Below are 19030 nucleotides of genomic sequence, written 5' to 3'. Positions count from 1 at the left end.
TTGTGAAGCAGCTCAGTCATTTAACACCAGGCAACAGATTTAGCATTACTTCACTCAGCAAGGTGCCACTGATGAAAAGGTGTTGGTGTGGGTGTGTGTGTGTGTGTGTGGTGTGCATGTATATATGTTCCTGAGCGTGTTTGCATCCCTGCAGTTACAGGAGGGGTTCATCTGACAAAAACGTGTAGAGTGATTGACCCATCTGTCATAATTACAAAGTAACAGAATCACAGACTTCCAATCCCACAGAACTGACGTATTCGCCAGAGCTGGGTCCAGTGACACTATTAGGCACACTTTAAAATCCACATACTTTATTGCACAGAACACCGCTCAGTCAACCATAATTACCGGTTCCACTGAAAAGGTCTGACAGGGTTGACGTGTAGAATACAGGTCACTAGAGACTCGTCCGTTTGAGGTAAATGTTCAACAAGAAAGATTAAAACCTTTTGAATAGAGGTATAGTGCAGAACATACTGCGGCCTGTCTCAACGGCATGAATCCAAATGGAACCACAGGGGCTGGAAACTTATCAGCCACTCCCATACCTTGTGCAAAAACCTCTTTATCCACATTTAGAGGGCTGTGAGTATGAAAGCACGCCAGTGTGTTATATAATGGAAAGTTTTATAAGTAATGCTGATTCGAAAAACAACAAAACACTTGTATCTCCTATTAATATATTTTATTGAATTGCGATAAAATGCCGCCATCTCCCACAGAGGGTAACTCTACAGTCTTTTTATACAAAGTTGGTAAAACACTTTTGTTTGGGGGGGGGGGTTTCCCTTTTTTTCCCCCCAATTGTACCCAGCCAATTACCCCACTCTTCCAAGCCATCCCGGTCGCTCCACCCCCTCTGCCGATCCGGGGAGGGCTGCAGACTACCACATGCCTCCTCCGATACATGCGGAGTCACCAGCCGCTTCTTTTCACCTGACAGTGAGGAGTTTCACCAGGGGGACGTAGTGCATGGGAGGATCATGCTATTCCCCCCTGAACAGGCGCCCCGACAGACCAGAGGAGGCGCTAGTGTAGCGACCAGGACACAGACCCACATCCGGCTTCCCACCCGCAGACACGGGCAGTTGTGTCTGTAGGGACGCCCGACCAAGCCGGAGGTAACACATGGATTCGAACTGCTGATCCCCATGTTGGTAGGCAACAGAATAGACCGCTATGCTATCCGGACGCCCTCATTTTCTCATTTTGATATTATTATGAATAGCACTGCATGCAGGTTGCAAACATCCCCCCCATTGTTCCAGATGTCTGTCAGCGGTGTCAGTCATTGACTGATGAATGATAACTGACTTGCTTCAAGATGTCAATCAATGAAACTTTAGCACAGGGAGAAGTTTATGGTATGGAACGCAGACTGCTGCTTAACACAGAAACTATTGTGCAACACCATGGATCCCCCATTTTTATGTTTGTTAACTTTGGATTTGTGAGGGTTTTAGTATCTTTTTCCACCCCAGATTCAGATATGTCTATGAAGGAAAGAATTTGGTGGGTGAGGAGAGGAGGGGTGCTGATGCTTTGTTTTCTTAAAGGGATGGTGTCTGTAAGGGTCAGACTGCTCCCCTGCAGATAAATTTGTGTTCACAAAATGTCAAAGCACCACAGGTGGCGTAAAGTTGTCGTCTGTCCTCTTTGTGTGTGTGTCCGTGCGCACGCAGGCATGTGCATATGTGCACAAATGCATGTGTGTGCGTGTGTGTGTGTGTGTGTGTGTGTGTGTGTGTGCGTGAGTGTGAGTAAGAGAGCGAGTGAGCAAGCAAGCAAGCAGTTTAAAAGTTTAATGTGGCTGAACCACAAGCAGTAAGTGTAACCACGCACATTGTTAATGATATCATGCATAGTGATTACATTCAATTTTAACTTCATTTGCAAGAGGCTGAATTAATTCCCGAGTATTTATGACCCTTTTTACACCCTGCCCTCTTATTTGTGCATCAGAGTTTGCCCTGTTAACATTATTTTATGCTATAGCATTCCCTGACGAAGAACCTTTGTTTCACGACCTTTCAAGAGAATCCAAATGGTATTGATTATTGATTTTGTTGATGAGAAACAGTACCTACCAGCTCTGTCAACTTTCCCCATTTCACAATGCCTCTGTTAAAAGAGTGTTTTATGACCCGAACTCTGAGAGGAAACAGACACTCAGTTAAATTCAGAGTGCCAGTTTGAGGGCCAAAGGTAGTATGAGGGTAGTGTTTTTCATCGCGCTGAGCTTTGTCGAGCTATATGAGCGTTTACGTGTGTAAGTGATGGAAAATCTGTGAAGGAAAGCCGTCACCACGAAGATATTTCAATGAGAATGGGCTGATTTGTTCAGGATAGTATGGGATGTTTGAAATGTTTGTGTGAACATCAGAATCAAAGTGTGCATTGAATTTCAAACCCATTTTAACCTGCTCCTTGCAAGGGTGCAGATTAAAAGAATTCAAGAGAATTTAATAAAGACATCATTTATTGAAAAGCTGTGCAAAGGAAATGCTCACTTATTAGAGTTTACCATAAAGGATGGGCAAGCCTTTGTAATCCTTTTTTGAAAATAAAAATCTATGTATTAAATTTCCCATGTACTTCAATATTTCACTGCTGATTTTACTAACATACAACACATCACCAGTATATAGACATTTTCTGATTTGACATTAACTTGAGACATGGACAGTCTTGGTCCATGGACAAGAGTCTGTCCATGATGGGGGCGTCCGGGTGGTGTGAGGGGATCTATTCCGTTGGCTACCAACACCGAGATCAGCGGTTCGAATCTCCATGTTACCTCCAGCTTGATCAGGCGTCCCTACAGACACAATTGCCCGTGTCTGCGGGTGGGAAGCCAGATGTGGGTATGTGTCCTGGTCACTCCTCTGGTCAGTCGGGGTGCCTGTTCGGGGGGGGGGACTGGGGGGAATAGTGTGATCCTCCCATGTGCTATGCCTCCCTGGCGAAACTCCTCACTGTTGGGTGAAAAGAAGCGGCTGGCGACTCCACATGTATCGGAGGAGGCATGTGGTAGTCTGCAGCCCTCCCCGGATCGGCAGAGGGGGTGGAGCAGCGACTGTGACGGCTTGGAAACTAGGGTAATTGGCCGGGTACAACTTGGGAGAAAAGGGGGGGGGGGATTCTGTCCATGGACCATATGGAGCAAGCAAGTCGAGGAGAGGTTGCGATCTCAAGAATACGACGTTCTCTTAAGTGTCTATCCAAGACGATGGGGCTGTAAACAGTCTGCTAGTGCAGACAGTCTTTAGGGAGTCAAGAAGAGGCCACATCACCTGTGTTGACAACAAGGCTGGACCCCTTTAATCCTGATGGGATCGCCTGACTTGCACACCTCAGCTCTCCACGTCCGCATAGTTTGTTTTTCTGTGATGGTAACGGATCTCCCCAGATGAGACCTGACCTTTAATCCTTCGCTCAGTTACAAGTTAAAAACCACAAAGAACCAAAGGGAGTCTGTAAAGCCATTTACTACTGGTCTTAAATACCGTTGCCTTCATTTGGGTTTTGCTTTTGCAGCCCGTACGACCAGAAAAGGAAAACAATTATGCTGTCTGAGTCAGGTAGGGGATAGCTGAAAAGGATTAGTTTGATTTAATTTTATATGCTTTATTTGTTATGGGATGTACTGAAATGACCGTGCAGCTGGCCTGAAATGAAGTCAGATGACGTGTAACCAAATTTAAGGTTAAGAAAAATAATGAAAAAGACTTGCAGATGGCATGGAAACAACATTTGCATCCGTTCTGTGGGAGCATTTGTAAAAGTCATATCATTGTCTTGTTGTCCCATTCTTCTTGTCGCTGGCCTCTGTACTGGATCAGATATAACAAGCCCTATCCTTTACATCTTGTCTCAATAATGAGATGCGATGAGCAAGCGGGTCACTGGAGAAGCACACGCACTCGTTCCCGGGGCATGGATGCGGTATAACAGCGTATACATCTCCTCCGTCCAAAAATGAAAAACATTACTGCATTAATGAGAGCCTGGGCTTGGACATGGCACTTCCTCAAACCCCAAATCCTGTATTCCCTGGTAACCATGGTAGAAAATATTCAGACATCCAATTCAGTTGAGGTGAGGTTATTTCTTAAAATGCCATTACCATTTTCTCAGTGATGATGCTCCATGACTATAGCATTTGAATCTAATGAGTACAGCAACATGATTGTTTGAACAGCTTCTGGAATAATGTAGGAGGCATCTGATGCAGGCCCCCCGAGTCAAATGCAACAATGGACCCTTTTCATTGAGGTAACTGTGTCCTGACCTGAACTCTTGCAACCATTTCTCTTGGTGCCAGAGGACCGCAATAACCGAAGTAATAATCCTGATTATTAATTGCTGTAAAAATATGGGCACTGTTGGAGCCACTGAGATGAAAATAATTTCCACAGTATGTGAAACCTGAAATAGCTGGTTTGAGGAATCATTCCACCACAGCTTGTTTGCATATAAGTCAGTCATAAATGTGATGTGATGGACCAGTTTTGCCAGTCCCTCTCCATTTGAGGGAATGCATTTCAATGCATTTCAGACCACACAAACTGCCGCTGGGCCCACATTTATGTGTATCTGCACTGAATGTTGGGCCGAACTTTATATTGTTTTTCAGAGAGCACATTATTGAACCACACACATTGTGCTATTTGTTGAACTTGGGTTTATTGAGGTTATGAAAATCACATTTGTCTCCTTTTTAATCTGCTTGTATCAGAGTAATTAACAGGAAACAGTGGCTTTCAATATGCACCAATGTATGAAGCGCTATTAATCATGTAGTTGAATGTTTTCATTTTGGTGTTCAGTGTACAGGTAATGTTTAACAGTGTGCTACAGGATTTAGTCTTGCAATGGAAGATGCTGAAGATGTCACTTAGATGAGTGATGAAACGTTTCCGTCAATAAACGTTGTATCCAGATGAACTGATTCAACCTTCTTTCATTTTCTTATCTGGGTTATTGAGCATGCATCAAGACAATGGAAGATGCCCTACAGTGATTTACAAATGTAAGCAGAATGACAGTAGCATTAAAATTAAACTATTCTGTCACTTAACAAAAAAAGAAAAAAAAAAAAAAAAAAAGCAAAAGTTAAAATTGAGAGCTCCGTCAAAGGAATAAACACCAGTCCACGAGTGGTTGAAGAAAGATGAGAAAATAAGTTTTTTCTTTTTCTTTTTTTGGATTTTCCCCCGTTTTTCTCCCCATTTGTATCCAGCCAATTACCCAATGCTTCCGAGCCGTCCCGGTTGCTGCTCCACCTCCCATGCCAATCCTGGGAGGGCTGCAGACTACCACATGCTTCCTCTGATACATGTGGAGTCGCCAGCCACTTCTTTTCACCTGAGAGTTAGGAGTTTCACCAGGGGGACGTAGCACGTGGGAGGATCATGCTCTTCCCCCCAGTTCCCCTCCCCCCTGAACAGGCACCCCAACTGACCAGAGGAGGCACTAGTGCAGTGACCAGGACACATATCCGCATCCGGCTTCCCACCCGCAGACATGGCCAATTCAATGCGCTCTTTGCACAATCATTTCCGCATTCTACCTAATACTGCTTGGTGTTTCCGGTCTACTGATGTTGCCATCTGATTGTGTGTATGTGTGCTCAGAAGAGGAGCTACTGCATCTCAACAGCTTGTCTTTGACCATGGAAATGGCGCATAAAATCGAGGAGGCGACGCGTGAGCAGAGTTCAAGCTTGGCGTGGCATCAACTCTGCAGACCCAGGGTGACTGCCTCGAGGTTTCGGTAGGTGTGTCATGTTTGAGGCCAGAGCTCTGCAAAGTCACTCGCAGAGCGCATAGTCAAGGGTAGAAGGCAGACGGCACACATGAGGAGAGGAGCTGAGACGGAGCCTGCCGTAGCAGCAGAGTACAGTAGGCTACTGAATGTAAACTACTCGCCTAGTGGTCTTGTAATTCACCCAATACCCCCTGGCTTGGTGCTTTCCCTGACAGAGTTGTCTTTGACCCCACTGAATCCCTCCAGTTTCGTCTTGTCAAATTTGGTCTTGTAGAATTTGCCCCAATGTGCAAAACTTTGTTGATTGCAGATATGTGCAAATGGAGTGTGGTTCTGCAAAACTTAGGAAAAGCCATGCATACTACTGGCAAGTGCAAGGTCAACTACTTGTTCCTGGGATGCAATGGTGCAACTTCGTGGTGTGGGCGCAGGGGGACTACCTTGTGCAATGAATACGCAACGATCCAGAAGTGCAAACAGCAATCCAAGAAAAGGTCGACCATTTCTTTTTTTACATATACATGCCAAAATACCTGTCTTTGAAAAAGTAACGATAATATACATATGTACATGTAAATAAAGAGACCCTGTACAAAAGGATGGACAGACCAGTACATTTATTTACAGGGGTGACAATGCATTCTTGAGCATTTAATTGTAGTTGGTAGTACCTGTATTTTGTAAACAGTATGGCAAATAAACATCCTAACATTCCCAAAAAAATCAGTACTGATATCTGAATAACAATTGATATATTAAAGAACCTATGGGCCACTAGGCTCAAGAACCATTGGTTCTCAAGGCTACATAGACTCACTTAGCCTATTTCTTAACTAATGCCTTGTTCTGGTAATTTGACAGAATACATGCTACTGAAAACAGTTCGTTGATGTTGTTGGCATGTGATGGGGGATGACGCCATCAAAAAGTTTGTTCTCTTTTATCCTCCTAATAACACGCTCCACATGTACCCTCAGTCCTAATAACACGCTCCACATGTACCCTCAGTCTTCTCCTGATGGAGCGGAAACGTACAAGCAGTACTATTTCGAAGCGGAACTCCGTCACATAGCGCATTGTGTCTCCCCAACCAAGCTGGTGGTAACACGGGGATTCGAATCAGCAATTCCCGTATTGGTAGGCAATGGAATAGACCGGTATGTTACCCGGACACATAACAGTTTTTTCCTGATGAATCCAATGCAAAAAACACGTTTGAATTCCAAGACACATTCATCTTTATGTTGATTTGATAGAAAATTGGCAGTTGAAGAGCTTAGCACATTCATGTGTGTGTGTGTGTGTGTGTGTGTGTGTGCGCGCGTGTGCGTGCGTGTGCGTGCACGTGTGTGTGTGTCTGTGTGTGTGTGTGTGTGAATTAGTTAATTGTAAAACGCTTTGAGTGGCTGGTGCAGCAAGAAAATTGCTATATAAAATGCAACTTGATTGATTGATCTTTATCCCTCAGTTGTGACTGTAAATCATCCATCTCTGACAGATAACGGCTTCCAATCTCAATAAAGGTGTTAATGGACCTCAATGGTCCCAAGTTACGTGATGATAAATATGAAACATATGAGTTAGTTTTCAGTTAATACATTTTGTGGTTAAGCCCAAAATAATATCACTCCACACTAACCACGTTTCACTCTCAATCTCCTCAATAGCTCTGATTTATCCATAACTTTAGATTATGAAAGGTTGTTTAGGAGTACTGTATTCATTTTCACTGCATGAATCCATGTTCTCGTGACTTTATAAGAAAACGATGCCAAGCGACTAAAGTAACTGTGTGTCAATGTCCAGTTGCGTGTTATGCTTAAGGCGGCATTGAGGAGCCGTTGTATATACTCCTTCTCCTTGAATGCTACCAAAAGTGATTCCTTATGGCAGGGTAAGCAAGATTTAGACATGTTTTGATACTTGGAGGTCCACGGGGTTGACCTAGAAGTCCTAGCAGGAGGCTCGTGGTGGTCTGGTTTTGCTATATCGTGGTGTCGAGTGTCTCTCCTCTGGGGCACTCGAGAACTGAAAGAATTGTTTCTTTGCCTGATGCTCTCTCCTCGCTCTTTCTCGCTCTCTTGCTCTCGTTCTCTCTCTCTCTCTCTCTCTCTCTCTCTCTCTCTCTCTCTCTCTCTCTCTCTCTCTCTCTCTCTCTCTCTCTCTCTCTTTCTTTCTCTCTCTCTCGCTTTCTCTCTCTGATTTTGGACTACAGAGTTTGCTTCTATTCTTAGTCGGCTTGCAGCCATTGCAGCCAAAGCCGTCACCGAAATGTGAATCTGGGTAAAAATCATTTACATTCTTGGAATGTTTGACTCATATTGAAAAAATAAAAAAATCGTCTTTTGAAATCTCTTAGCCCATAATTCAGAGTGCGAGTCCATTTTACACGACATTTTTACAGATATTATAAATGTGAACAAACTTCGAACAGAGTCAAAAGTACTGCCTGGGAAGTCACATTATGGTTAGGTCAAGTCAGCTTTATTTATACGAGGCTTTCAAACACAAACCCAGTTTGGAACCAGGTGTTTCACAAAACGAAGGTTAAATAAGAAAGAGAAGTGGACAGCACAGAAAAGCAAACTAAGACTCGTAGTCATTGTATAAAATGAAAAGACAAGCATTTCAGAGTGGGGGGAAAAAAAGCCCTTTTAGAAGCCAAACAAATCAAAATTCGTTCTTGAGGGGATAATGTGTTGACATTTCGTGTCATAAGATAATTATGGATTTGATCCTTAAAGGTTTAAAGCCTGTGTTACTAGCATCACTAAAACAGTTTATCAGACTATAGCACACACAGAAATAATTTTTTTTCCAAATTCTGCAAGGTTCTCAGTATGGTGTTCTCTTGCCAAAGAGTTGTCTCCACTGCAGTAATAAGTTGGAAAGCAGAGCACTTTTTGATGAAAACATATAATGTGTGGATGATAATGTATAACATGGGAATATTCTTCTGTTCCCACAGCCCAATGGCCCTTCGTCCCTATTTTGCCTCAGCCTTACATCAAATTTAACACAGCCTTACCACCCGGTGCTCCATTAACCCTGTGCATCCTGGGCTTTATTTTCCATAATGAGAGAGAGAGAGAGAGAGAGAGAGAGAGAGAGAGAGAGAGAGAGAGAGAGAGAGAGAGAGATCATTCATGGTGCACTCTCATTCACGCTTTGCTTTGAATATCAATAGTGACCTAAAGTAGTGGTGTTACAACATAGTATTAGATGGATACAAACCCAAATGAACAGACACGGGGTCTCAGGTTTACAACCTGTGGTCCCATTGTCAAGAATACAAAGCAATGTAAAACTCAAGCCTGTTAACATTTGGATAAACCAACTCTCTTCTTTGCCATAATTAATAAATGTTCTGTCACATTTAAACTTTAGTATTTAATGCAGCAGCCCTATTATAATAAAAAGTAAAACTGAATTATACTTATTAGCTGCGATATACAATATGCATTGTGATATAACAACCGTTACCACCTGGCATGTATGTCTTCAGGCTTGTCCAAGTATTACGGGCCAAGTTTACACTACATACTACTTCAGATCTTGGTGATCTAGTGATGATGATGATCAATTACATTTATACAGCACTTTATCTAGACACCCAAAGTGCTTCATACTGAATGGGCTAAACTCACCTCAACCACCACCAATGCGTCGCACCCACCTGGGTGATGCACGGCAGCCATTTTGGAACCAGAACGCTCACCACACATCAGGTTGAGGTGGAGAGGGAGGAACCATTGAGTCAATTACATGGGGGGATGATTAGATTCAGATTCAGACAATTTTATTTATCCCAAAAGGGCAATTCAGTTTTACAACCTACCCAGACACAAACTCACGGACTTGTGGCAATCATCAGTATGTCAGAGACAATAGACAGATCAGTACATGGGCAAGAGATATACACTGTCACCCTCGTCTGGCCTTGCATGCAGACTCACACGAGGACCAGATGAAGGATAAAAATTCACATCAGTTAAAGAATAGAATGAATAAATAAATGAAGCATGTTATGATGCATTGCACGTTACATTCCAATACCACATTCAGTGAACGTACAGGCCCACAAGCCGTGAAAAACAAACAAGGTATAAACCAACTATTATGGTTTAAAACAATACAAGGCATTCATTTAAAATGACTACTCTCGGCATTGTACAACCTGATAGCAGAAGGAATGAAGGACTAAGAATAGCGATTCGTTTTCCTAGGGGGCACTTTATAGCGCCGGCCTGAAGGCATTACAGTGAATTCACTGGACAGGATGTGGTCAGATTGGCTAATAATTCCTTTTGCTTTCTGGGCCACACATTTCTTCCAGAGGGAGCGCAAGTCTCTCTGCTGGACTCCGATTATTTTGCAGCAGACCTTAACGATACTGTTTAGGCTATTTCTGTCCTTCACAGACAACCCATTAAACCAACAAATAAAGGAAAAAGTTAAAAGACTTTCAATAAGTGACTGGTAGAAAATACATGAGATGGTGTTAGACATTAAAGGGGTTAAGCTTTCGCAGTAAGCGAATTCTTTGTTGTCCACACTTGACAATTGAATCTGTGTTCACATCGAACCTGAGTTGGGAGTCAAACACAGTTCCCAAGTACTTATAAGTGTCAACAATTAGAACATCCTCGCCATGTATAGTGCTAGCTTTGGGTTTAGGTGGCCAGATGGAGGGAGCCAGGTTTGGAATTTTGACAGGACACCGGGGGGACCCCCTAGCAGGTATAATATAAGATACAGAGTAGCCATGTCTAACCCTGGCAGAGATTGAAAGTCATCGGTTCGAAGAGCTACTGTTGTTGTATTTGTATTCAATTGCTTGGTCTAAAATTTTGGAAAATTAGTATCATGAGGTTTTATGATTAATTGCACTTACAGTATAAGTCCATAGTTTGGACACACCTACTCATAGTAGGTGTAGGTGTTCACACCCACCTACAGGCCAGTGGCCACAATTTCAAGGATGAGGATGTACACATCCTTGATAAGGAGGAATGTTGGTTTGAATGGGGAGTCAAAGAGGCCATCTATGTGAAGAGGGAACGACCATCCCTGAACTGAGGGGGGTTGACAACCATCCCTGAACTGGGGGGGGGGGGCTAAGAGTACATCTGTCACCATCTTACAATGCTGTGATTGCAACTATTCCCCAATCCTCTGTGAATAGTACACATGGCCATTGTATCTCTAGTTTCACCAGGGGGACGTAGCACGTGGGAGGATTGTGAGTTTATGCAGATTTTCTGGGCTCACTCTTTCATATTGGCATTGTGTGTCTAGATGTGAGGTGCAATGAAAAATACAGATTACACTTCATTAGAAAATAATATTCTCAAAGAGTTTTGCATCAGGCATCAACTTTTACTTTACGAATGACATTGTTAACTTATATTATGTGCTTCTATACACCCTAAGCATTGCTTTTGTGCACTGCCTGTTGACACCTATGTCCTATCGGACTTGAACCCAATTTTTTTGGCACTTACTTGCATTGTTGTCTCCTAACTAGATCCTTGCTAGTGTTGTATTAACTCTCAGATGTACGTCGCTTTGGATAAAAGTGTCTGCTAAATGAAATTGTAACATTCACCCCCCCCAGTTCCCCCTTCCCCCTGAACAGGCGCCCCGACTGACCAGAGGAGGCGCTAGTGCAGCGACCAGGACTATTCTCCCCAGTTCCCCCCCGAACAGGCGCCCCAACCAACCAGCGGAGGCGCTAGTGCAGCGACCAGGACACATACCCACATCTGGCTTCCCACCCGTAGACTCGGCCAAATTGTGTCTGTAGGGATGCCCACCTAAGCCAGAGGTAACACGGGGATTCGAACTGGCGATCCCCGTGTTGGTGGGCAACAGAATAGACCGCCACGCCACCCGCCATTCTATGCGTTTTATGACAAAATAATAATAGATCCAATGCAAAGAGCTGGGACTGTACCAAGAGAAAATGGCGTGAAGCAAAACACTGGCTGATCATGTCACATTATTGATTTGCTTTGTGTTATTGACTCATACTGAACCCTTCAGGCTAGAACTGTACACACGGTAGCAACAAGCCGTGCTATTTGTTGCTACAAATCTACTACTACTACTTTCGGCTGCTCCCGTTAGGGGTCGCCACAGCGGATCATCCGTTTCCATTTCTTCCTGTCTTCTGCGTCTTCCTCTGTCACACCAGCCACCTGCATGTCTTCCCTCACCACATCCATAAACCTCCTCTTTGGCCTTCCTCTTCTCCTCTTTCCTGGCAGCTCCATATTCAGCATCCTTCTCCCAATATACTCAGCATCTCTCCTCCACACATGTCCAAGCCATCTCAATCTTGCCTCTCTTGCTTTGTCTCCAAACCGTCCAACCTGAGCGGTCCCTCTAATATAATCGTTCCTAATCCTGTCCTTCTTCGTTACTCCCGGTGAAAATCTTAGCATCTTCAACTCTGCCACCTCCAGCTCCGCCTCCTGTCTTTTCGTCAGTGCCACTGTCTCCAAACCATATAACATAGCTGGTCTCACAACTATCTTGTAAACTTTCCCTTTAACTCTTGCTGATACCCTTCTGTCGAAAATCACTCCTGACACACTTCTCCACCCACTCCAACCTGCCTGCACTCTCTTTTTCACCTCTCTACTGCACTCCCCGTTACTTTGGACAATTGACCCCAAGTATTTAAACTCAAATGCCTTTGTCACCTCCACTCCTTGCATCCTGACCATTCCACTGTCCTCTCTCTCATTCACGCATTGGTATTCCGTCTTGCTCCTACTGACTTTCATTGCTCTTCTCTCCAGTGCATACCTCCACCTCTCCAGGCTCTCCTCACCCTGCACCCTACTCTCGCTACAGATCACAATGTCATCCGCGAACATCATCGTCCATGGAGACTCCTGCCTGATCTTGTCCGTCAACCTGTCCATCACCATTGCAAACAAGAAAGGGCTAAGAGCCGATCCTTGATGTAATCCCACCTCCACCTTGAACCCATCTGTCATTCCAACCGCACACCTCACCATCGTCACACTTCCCTCATACGTATCCTGCACCACTCCTACATACTTCTCTGCAACTCCTGACTTCCTCATACAATACCACACCTCCTCTCTCGGCACTCTGTCATAAGCTTTCTCTAAATCTACAAAGACACAATGCAACTCTTTCTGGCCTTCTCTATACTTCTCAATCAACATTCTCAAAGCAAACATCGCATCTGTGGTGCTCTTTCGTGGCATGAAACCACACTGCTACTCGCTGATCGTCTCCTCTCCTCTTAACCTAGCTTCTATTACTCTTTCCCAAATCTTCATGCTGTGGCTGATCAACTTTATGCCTCTGTAGTTGTTAGAGTTCTGCACATCGCCCTTGTTCTTGAAAATCGGTACCAGTGTGCTTCTTCTCCACTCCTCAGGCATCCTCTCACTTTCCAAGATTGTGTTAAACAATCTAGTTAAAAACTCCACTGCCATCTCTCCTAAACATCTCCATGCCTCCACAGGTATGTCATCAGGACCAACTGTCTTTCCACTCTTCATCCTCTTCATAGCTGCCCTCACTTCCTCCTTGCTAATCCGCTGAACTTCCTGATTCACTATCCCTACATCATCCAACCTTCTCTCTCTCTCATTTTCTTCATTCATCAGCCCCTCAAAGTATTCCTTCCACCTTCTTAGCACACTCTCCTCGCTTGTCAGCACATTTCCATCTCTATCCTTGATCGCCCTAACTTGCTGCACATCCTTTGCAGCTTGGTCCCTCTGTCTAGCCAATCGGTACAAGTCCTTTTCTCCTTCCTTAGTGTCTAATCTGTCATACAACTCATGATACGCCTTTTCCTTTGCCTTTGCCACCTCTCTCATTGCTTTACGCTGCATCTCCTTGTACTCCTGTCTACTTTCTTCATCTCTCTGACTATCCCACTTCTTCTTTGCCAACCTTTTCCTCTGTATACTTTGCTGTACTTCCTCATTCCACCACCAAGTCTCCTTGTCTTCCTTCCTCTGTCCTGATGACACACCAAGTACCTTCCTAGCTGTCTCCCTCACTATTTCTGCAGTGGTTTTCCAGCCATCTGGCAACTCTTCACTACCACCCAGTGCCTGTCTTAACTCCTGCCTGAACTCCACACAACAGTCTTCCTTCTTCAACTTCCACCATTTGATCTTCGGCTGTGTCTTCACTCGCTTCCTCTTCTTGGTCTCCAAAGTCATCCTACAGACCACCATCCGATGCTGCCTAGCTACGTTCTCCCCTGTCACCACCTTGCAGTCTCCAATCCCTTTTAGATGGCGCCTTCTACATAAGATATAGTCCACCTGTGTGCACTTTCCTCCACTCTTGTACGTCACCCTGTGTTCCTCCCTCTTCTTGAAATATGTATTCACCACAGCCATTTCCATTCTTTTCGCAAAATCGACCACCATCTGTCCTTCCAAATTTCTCTTCTTGACTCCATACCTTCCCATCACCTCCTCATTACCTCTGTTCCCTTCACCAACATGTCCATTGAAGTCCGCTCCAATCACCACTCTCTCCTCCTTGGGTACCCTCTCCACCATGTCGTCCAACTCACTCCAGAATTCTTCTTTTTCATCCATCTCACACCCAACTTGCGGGGCATATGCGCTGATAACATTCAGCAATAAACCTTCAATTTCCAGCTTCATACTCATCACTCTGTCTGACACTCTCTTCACCTCCAGCACGCTCTTGACATACTCTTCCTTCAGAATTACCCCTACCCCATTACTCCTCCCATTCACACCATGGTCGAAGAGTTTGAACCCACCTCCGATACTCCTGGCCTTACTCCCCTTCCACCTGGTCTCTTGCACACACAGTATGCCTACCTTTCTTCTTTCCATCATGTCAGCCAGCTCTCTCCCTTTACCAGTCATAGTGCCAACATTCAAAGTTCCAACTGTCACCTCCACATGCCTACCCTTCCGCCTCTCTAGCTGCCTCTGGACATGCTTTCCCCCTCTCCTTCTCCCAACAGTAGCATAGTTTCCACCGACACCCTGCTGGTTAACAGTACCGGTGGCGGTCGTTGGTAACCCGGGCCTCGACCGATCCGGTATGTAAGTCTTATTTATGATCCGCATATTTGATTTGGCAAAGATTTTACGCCGGATGCCCTTCCTGACGCAACCCTCCCCATTTGTACGGGCTTGGGACTGGCACTAAGGATGCACTGGCTTGTGCATCCTCAGTGGCTGGGTTCTATTTGTTGCTACAAATAAATACTGTATTTTATTTATTTGTCAGGAGCGTAATAGCTTGTATTTACAGAGTGCTATAGACCATTTAAATAAAAGATATAGCCTCATGCACACAACCCTGTAATGTTTACGGATAGGTGTGACATTACAGCGGTTAATATTTACGACAGTGACGTATTGCTGTCATGTGAACCTGCGAAATCACGCAATCAGTTAGTCAGACAGTAGTTCACAGTACGGCTGTATGCATTGCACCTGAGCTTCTCCCGTAAAGTTCTGTGTTTGTTTAATAAGCTGTCTGCCTATTTGTGTTATACATGAGAACATCACATTGGCGACGAGGACAAAATGACGACGAATGACACACTATGCACGCAAGTAAAGAAAAAAAAAACGAACAAAAACGAAGTGCTAAGCTAACCAACGGACGACCATGAGTGACTAACACAAGAGACTGAATGAGCGGCTAGCAAAAGACTGAATTCAAAATGTCACTCGCAAACACCGTCACTTTGCCAGCTTTCGACGCAGAAATGGATCCGAGCTCAGTAGGACCACGCTGGACCAAATGGGTGCAGAGGTTTGAAAATTATACTACGGCCATGAACATTACAGGCGATGCAAGGCAAAAAGCATTGCTGCTACACATAGCAGGAGAGCGCATGCATGACATCTATGACACGCTAGTGTATATGTTTAGAAAGACAGTGCAACAGCCAGGTGAAAATTTAGACTCATACTGTGAAGAATTGTGAGTTTAACGACGTCAACAAGGAAATTAAAGCGCAACTGATTCAAAGCTGATCTTCAACGAGGCTACGCAGACGAGCGCTCAGGGAGCCTGATAGCAGCCTGGATGAACTCCTAAGGCACGGGAGATCGCTGGAATTGTCCGAGCAGCAAGCAACAGGCATGGAACAGAGTGTAGCTGCGTCAGTAAACGCAGTGCATCAGAAGGGGTGACCAGCTACCAGCCGAAGCGCCGGGGGAGCCAAGCCCAACAATCAGTGCGGGAATTGCGGTGGAAAACACCCTCACAATGGAGGATGCCCAGCAAGGGAAAGACTTGCGGCAAGCTGAATCACTTCGTGAAGCAGTGCAGGTCAAAGCAAAAGTAACCTGGAAAAGACTTTGAAATGAAACCCAGAGACAGTAAGCAATTCAAAACGCACAAGAAAGTGTATCACATTAACAGCACAACAACACAGTGTTAAAACACAAGATTCATCTAGCAGTGACGAGGCATGTGTTTGCAGCCAGTGGCAGCAACAATGCTATGCAGCCACAGACATACATTAGACTGAATGATGTTAGGATTTCAGTACTGATAAACTCAGGGGCTGCAGTGAACATTATTAGTGAAAAGGTGCTCAGTACACTGAGACCACGCCCACAACTCACCCCAGCTGACATCAGGATATTCCCTTACGGCTGCACTAAACCAGTGCCCATAGCCGGTGCATTCACACGCAACACAGAAGCAGGAGATAAAAAGACTAAAACCAAATTCTATGTGATGACTGGTGACAGCTGCTCTCTGCTAGGCTACAAAACAGCTGAGGAGCTAAGCCATGTCAAAATTGTGAACAGTGTGACCTCCCCAAGCAGCCGAACAGTAGCAGATGAATTGGTAGACGGCTACCCAGAGCTGTTTCAAGGCACTGGCAAGTTAAAAGACTTTCAAGTTAAGCTGCACATCAACACCGACATTCAGCCAACCTGTCAGCCACACAGGCGAGTGCCGTTTCACATCCGACAGAAAGTCGAAGAGGAATTGAAAAAGCTAGAAGATGATGACGTCATTGAAACAGTCACAGGCCCTATACCATGGGTCTCAACCATTGTCACACCACCCAAGCCAAAAGATCCAGACAAGGTGAGAGTATGTCTCGACATGAGACAAGCCAACACCGCCATCCAGTGCAAACGTCACATCGCCCCCACCATGGACGATGTGATCCGCTAGCTGAACAGCACGACAGTTTTCTCCAAGCTTGACCTGACAACTGGATACCATCAGCTTGAACTCCACCCGGACAGCAGGTACATCACAACGTTCACAACACACCTAGGCTTGAGACACTACAAGCGCCTGAACTTTGGGATATCTTCAGCAGCGGAGGTGTTTCAGAATGCAGTCTGCCAGACACTACAAGGGATCAAAGGGGTGAAGAACCTGAGTGATGACATCATCATCGATGGGAAAACGCGGACTGACCATGACGACAGCCTCAGAGCGGTGTTCCAGAGACTGAGAGAGGGCTCACGCTCAACAGGAAAAAGTGTGAGTTTAACAAGTCCAAGCTTGAGTTTTTAAGGTTCATCTTCTCAGCCAGCGGAATCTCAGCTGACCTCAAAAAGGTCGCTGCCATTCAGCAAGCCAGCAACCCACAAGACCCAACTGAAGTCAGGAGCCTACTAGATATGGACAATTATTGCTCACACTTATCCAGAACTTTGCTTCAATTTCAGCACCACTACGCAAGCTGACCACAGTGGCACTGGGGCCCAGAGCAAGACAAAGCACAACAATGAGTTTATTTGAACTTGAACTAAGACAATGTAGCATTTGAATTTTAAATTGTATTGTGAGTTGTGATTGAGAATTAATATTGCTATTGCAGATAGTAAGTAAATCAGTTATGTCTAAAGACCTTAGAACTTATTTGTGAAGACTTTTTTTTTAAGGGGAGTGATGTAATGTTTACGGATAGGTACAAGTGCAACATTACAGTGATTAATATTTACGACAGTGACGTATCGCTGTCATGTGAACCCGCGAAATCAGTTAGTCAGACAGTAGTTCACAGTACAGCTGTATGCATTGCACCTGAGCTTCTCCAGTTCCGCATTTGTTTAATAAGTTGTCTGCCTATTTGTGTTACACATGACAACATCATAAACCCCATCACAACACGTAGCCTGAAACCCTAATGGATATCCTTGACTGATAGTAAGGGTATTCTGGGATTGTATTATTAAATTAGCCTGAGTCCCTGGTTTTTTCCCCTTAGAAAAACAGAGTCCTCTATCTCTGAAAAATCTTCGATTTACAGCTCCCACGAAGTCCTTTATCTTCTGCCTCAACTCTGTAATAAACACCCAGGACTATTTTATAGTGACTATCAAATTAAAGTGATCTAAAACCTCTTATATTGACGTTTATAAGTTAGTGTTGACCTGCTGCAGGAAAGTCCACACTGGAGTCAAGTGTAGGTCTGTCTCCCCACATGGACGACGTCATGCCAGAAGAATCTGTGATGGCCTGTGTGCCCCTTTGAGAGAGTCTAATTGTGATCCTATGGTGATCTATGCCTAGGGAAATACCCCTGGATAGGTATTCAATTTGATTCATGTGATGGCCTACTTGTTGGAAATGAAACAGTCATTCCCTTAGAGGTCCCTTCACACAGATTTATGGCTGCTGGTTGCAGCTCCTGCTGACTAGGTAGTTCTCAAGCTCTGGTCTCTTTTGAGTACTACTGTGGGTAATACTGCGTAATGCTTTAGGTATCTGCGTGTTTGTGGGTGTTTTATGTGTGTGTGTGTGTGTGTGTGTGTGTGTGTGTGTGTGTGTGTGTGTGTGTGTGTGTGCATCAGCATCTGTTTGTTGTGAACATCTGTGTTTATAGTGCACCATATGTGAATGATGCACAGGGGGTCACTGGTCTTTACATACCGGGCTACATTCCCGCATGACTCAAGACTCCAAAATATCAAGATCTACACTTCCAGCTGTTGAGCATAGTTGACTTTCCATAAATATTGTCGTTTACAGTATATTCAACAGTTCATCTCTATTCCTGTCAATTTCTGAATTTTTGATATTTATTTCACAGGTTACTGGTGGGGGCCCCTTATGAAATGAATGGCCCATACCAGACAGGTGATATTTACAAATGCTCCGTAAGCAAGCGAACCAATGGCCACGGCTGTTCCAAGCTCAACCTAGGTAGAGTATCAAACAACTACACGATCATTACTATGTGATGCTCACAAATAAAATCTATTAGTCAATTTTATCACCT

At 44.5% G+C, this 19030-nt stretch overlaps 1 protein-coding gene across 1 annotated transcript in view; it reads left to right on the top strand.

The window, feature by feature from the left end:
* The window catches only part of itga11a (integrin, alpha 11a), a 91821-nt gene that overhangs the window by 32758 nt on the left and 40033 nt on the right, over window positions 1-19030 (top strand). Inside the window, exon 3 of the mRNA XM_056279307.1 lies at window positions 18842-18954. Coding sequence (XP_056135282.1) covers window positions 18842-18954 — 113 coding nt within the window. The remainder of the gene's footprint in view (window positions 1-18841; window positions 18955-19030) is intronic.

Source organism: Lampris incognitus, chromosome 4 (genome assembly GCF_029633865.1).
Source record: "Lampris incognitus isolate fLamInc1 chromosome 4, fLamInc1.hap2, whole genome shotgun sequence".
Taxonomy (NCBI): domain Eukaryota; kingdom Metazoa; phylum Chordata; class Actinopteri; order Lampriformes; family Lampridae; genus Lampris; species Lampris incognitus.
The sequence above is the reverse complement of the archived record's forward strand: the minus strand, read 5'-3'. Positions and strand labels throughout refer to the sequence as shown.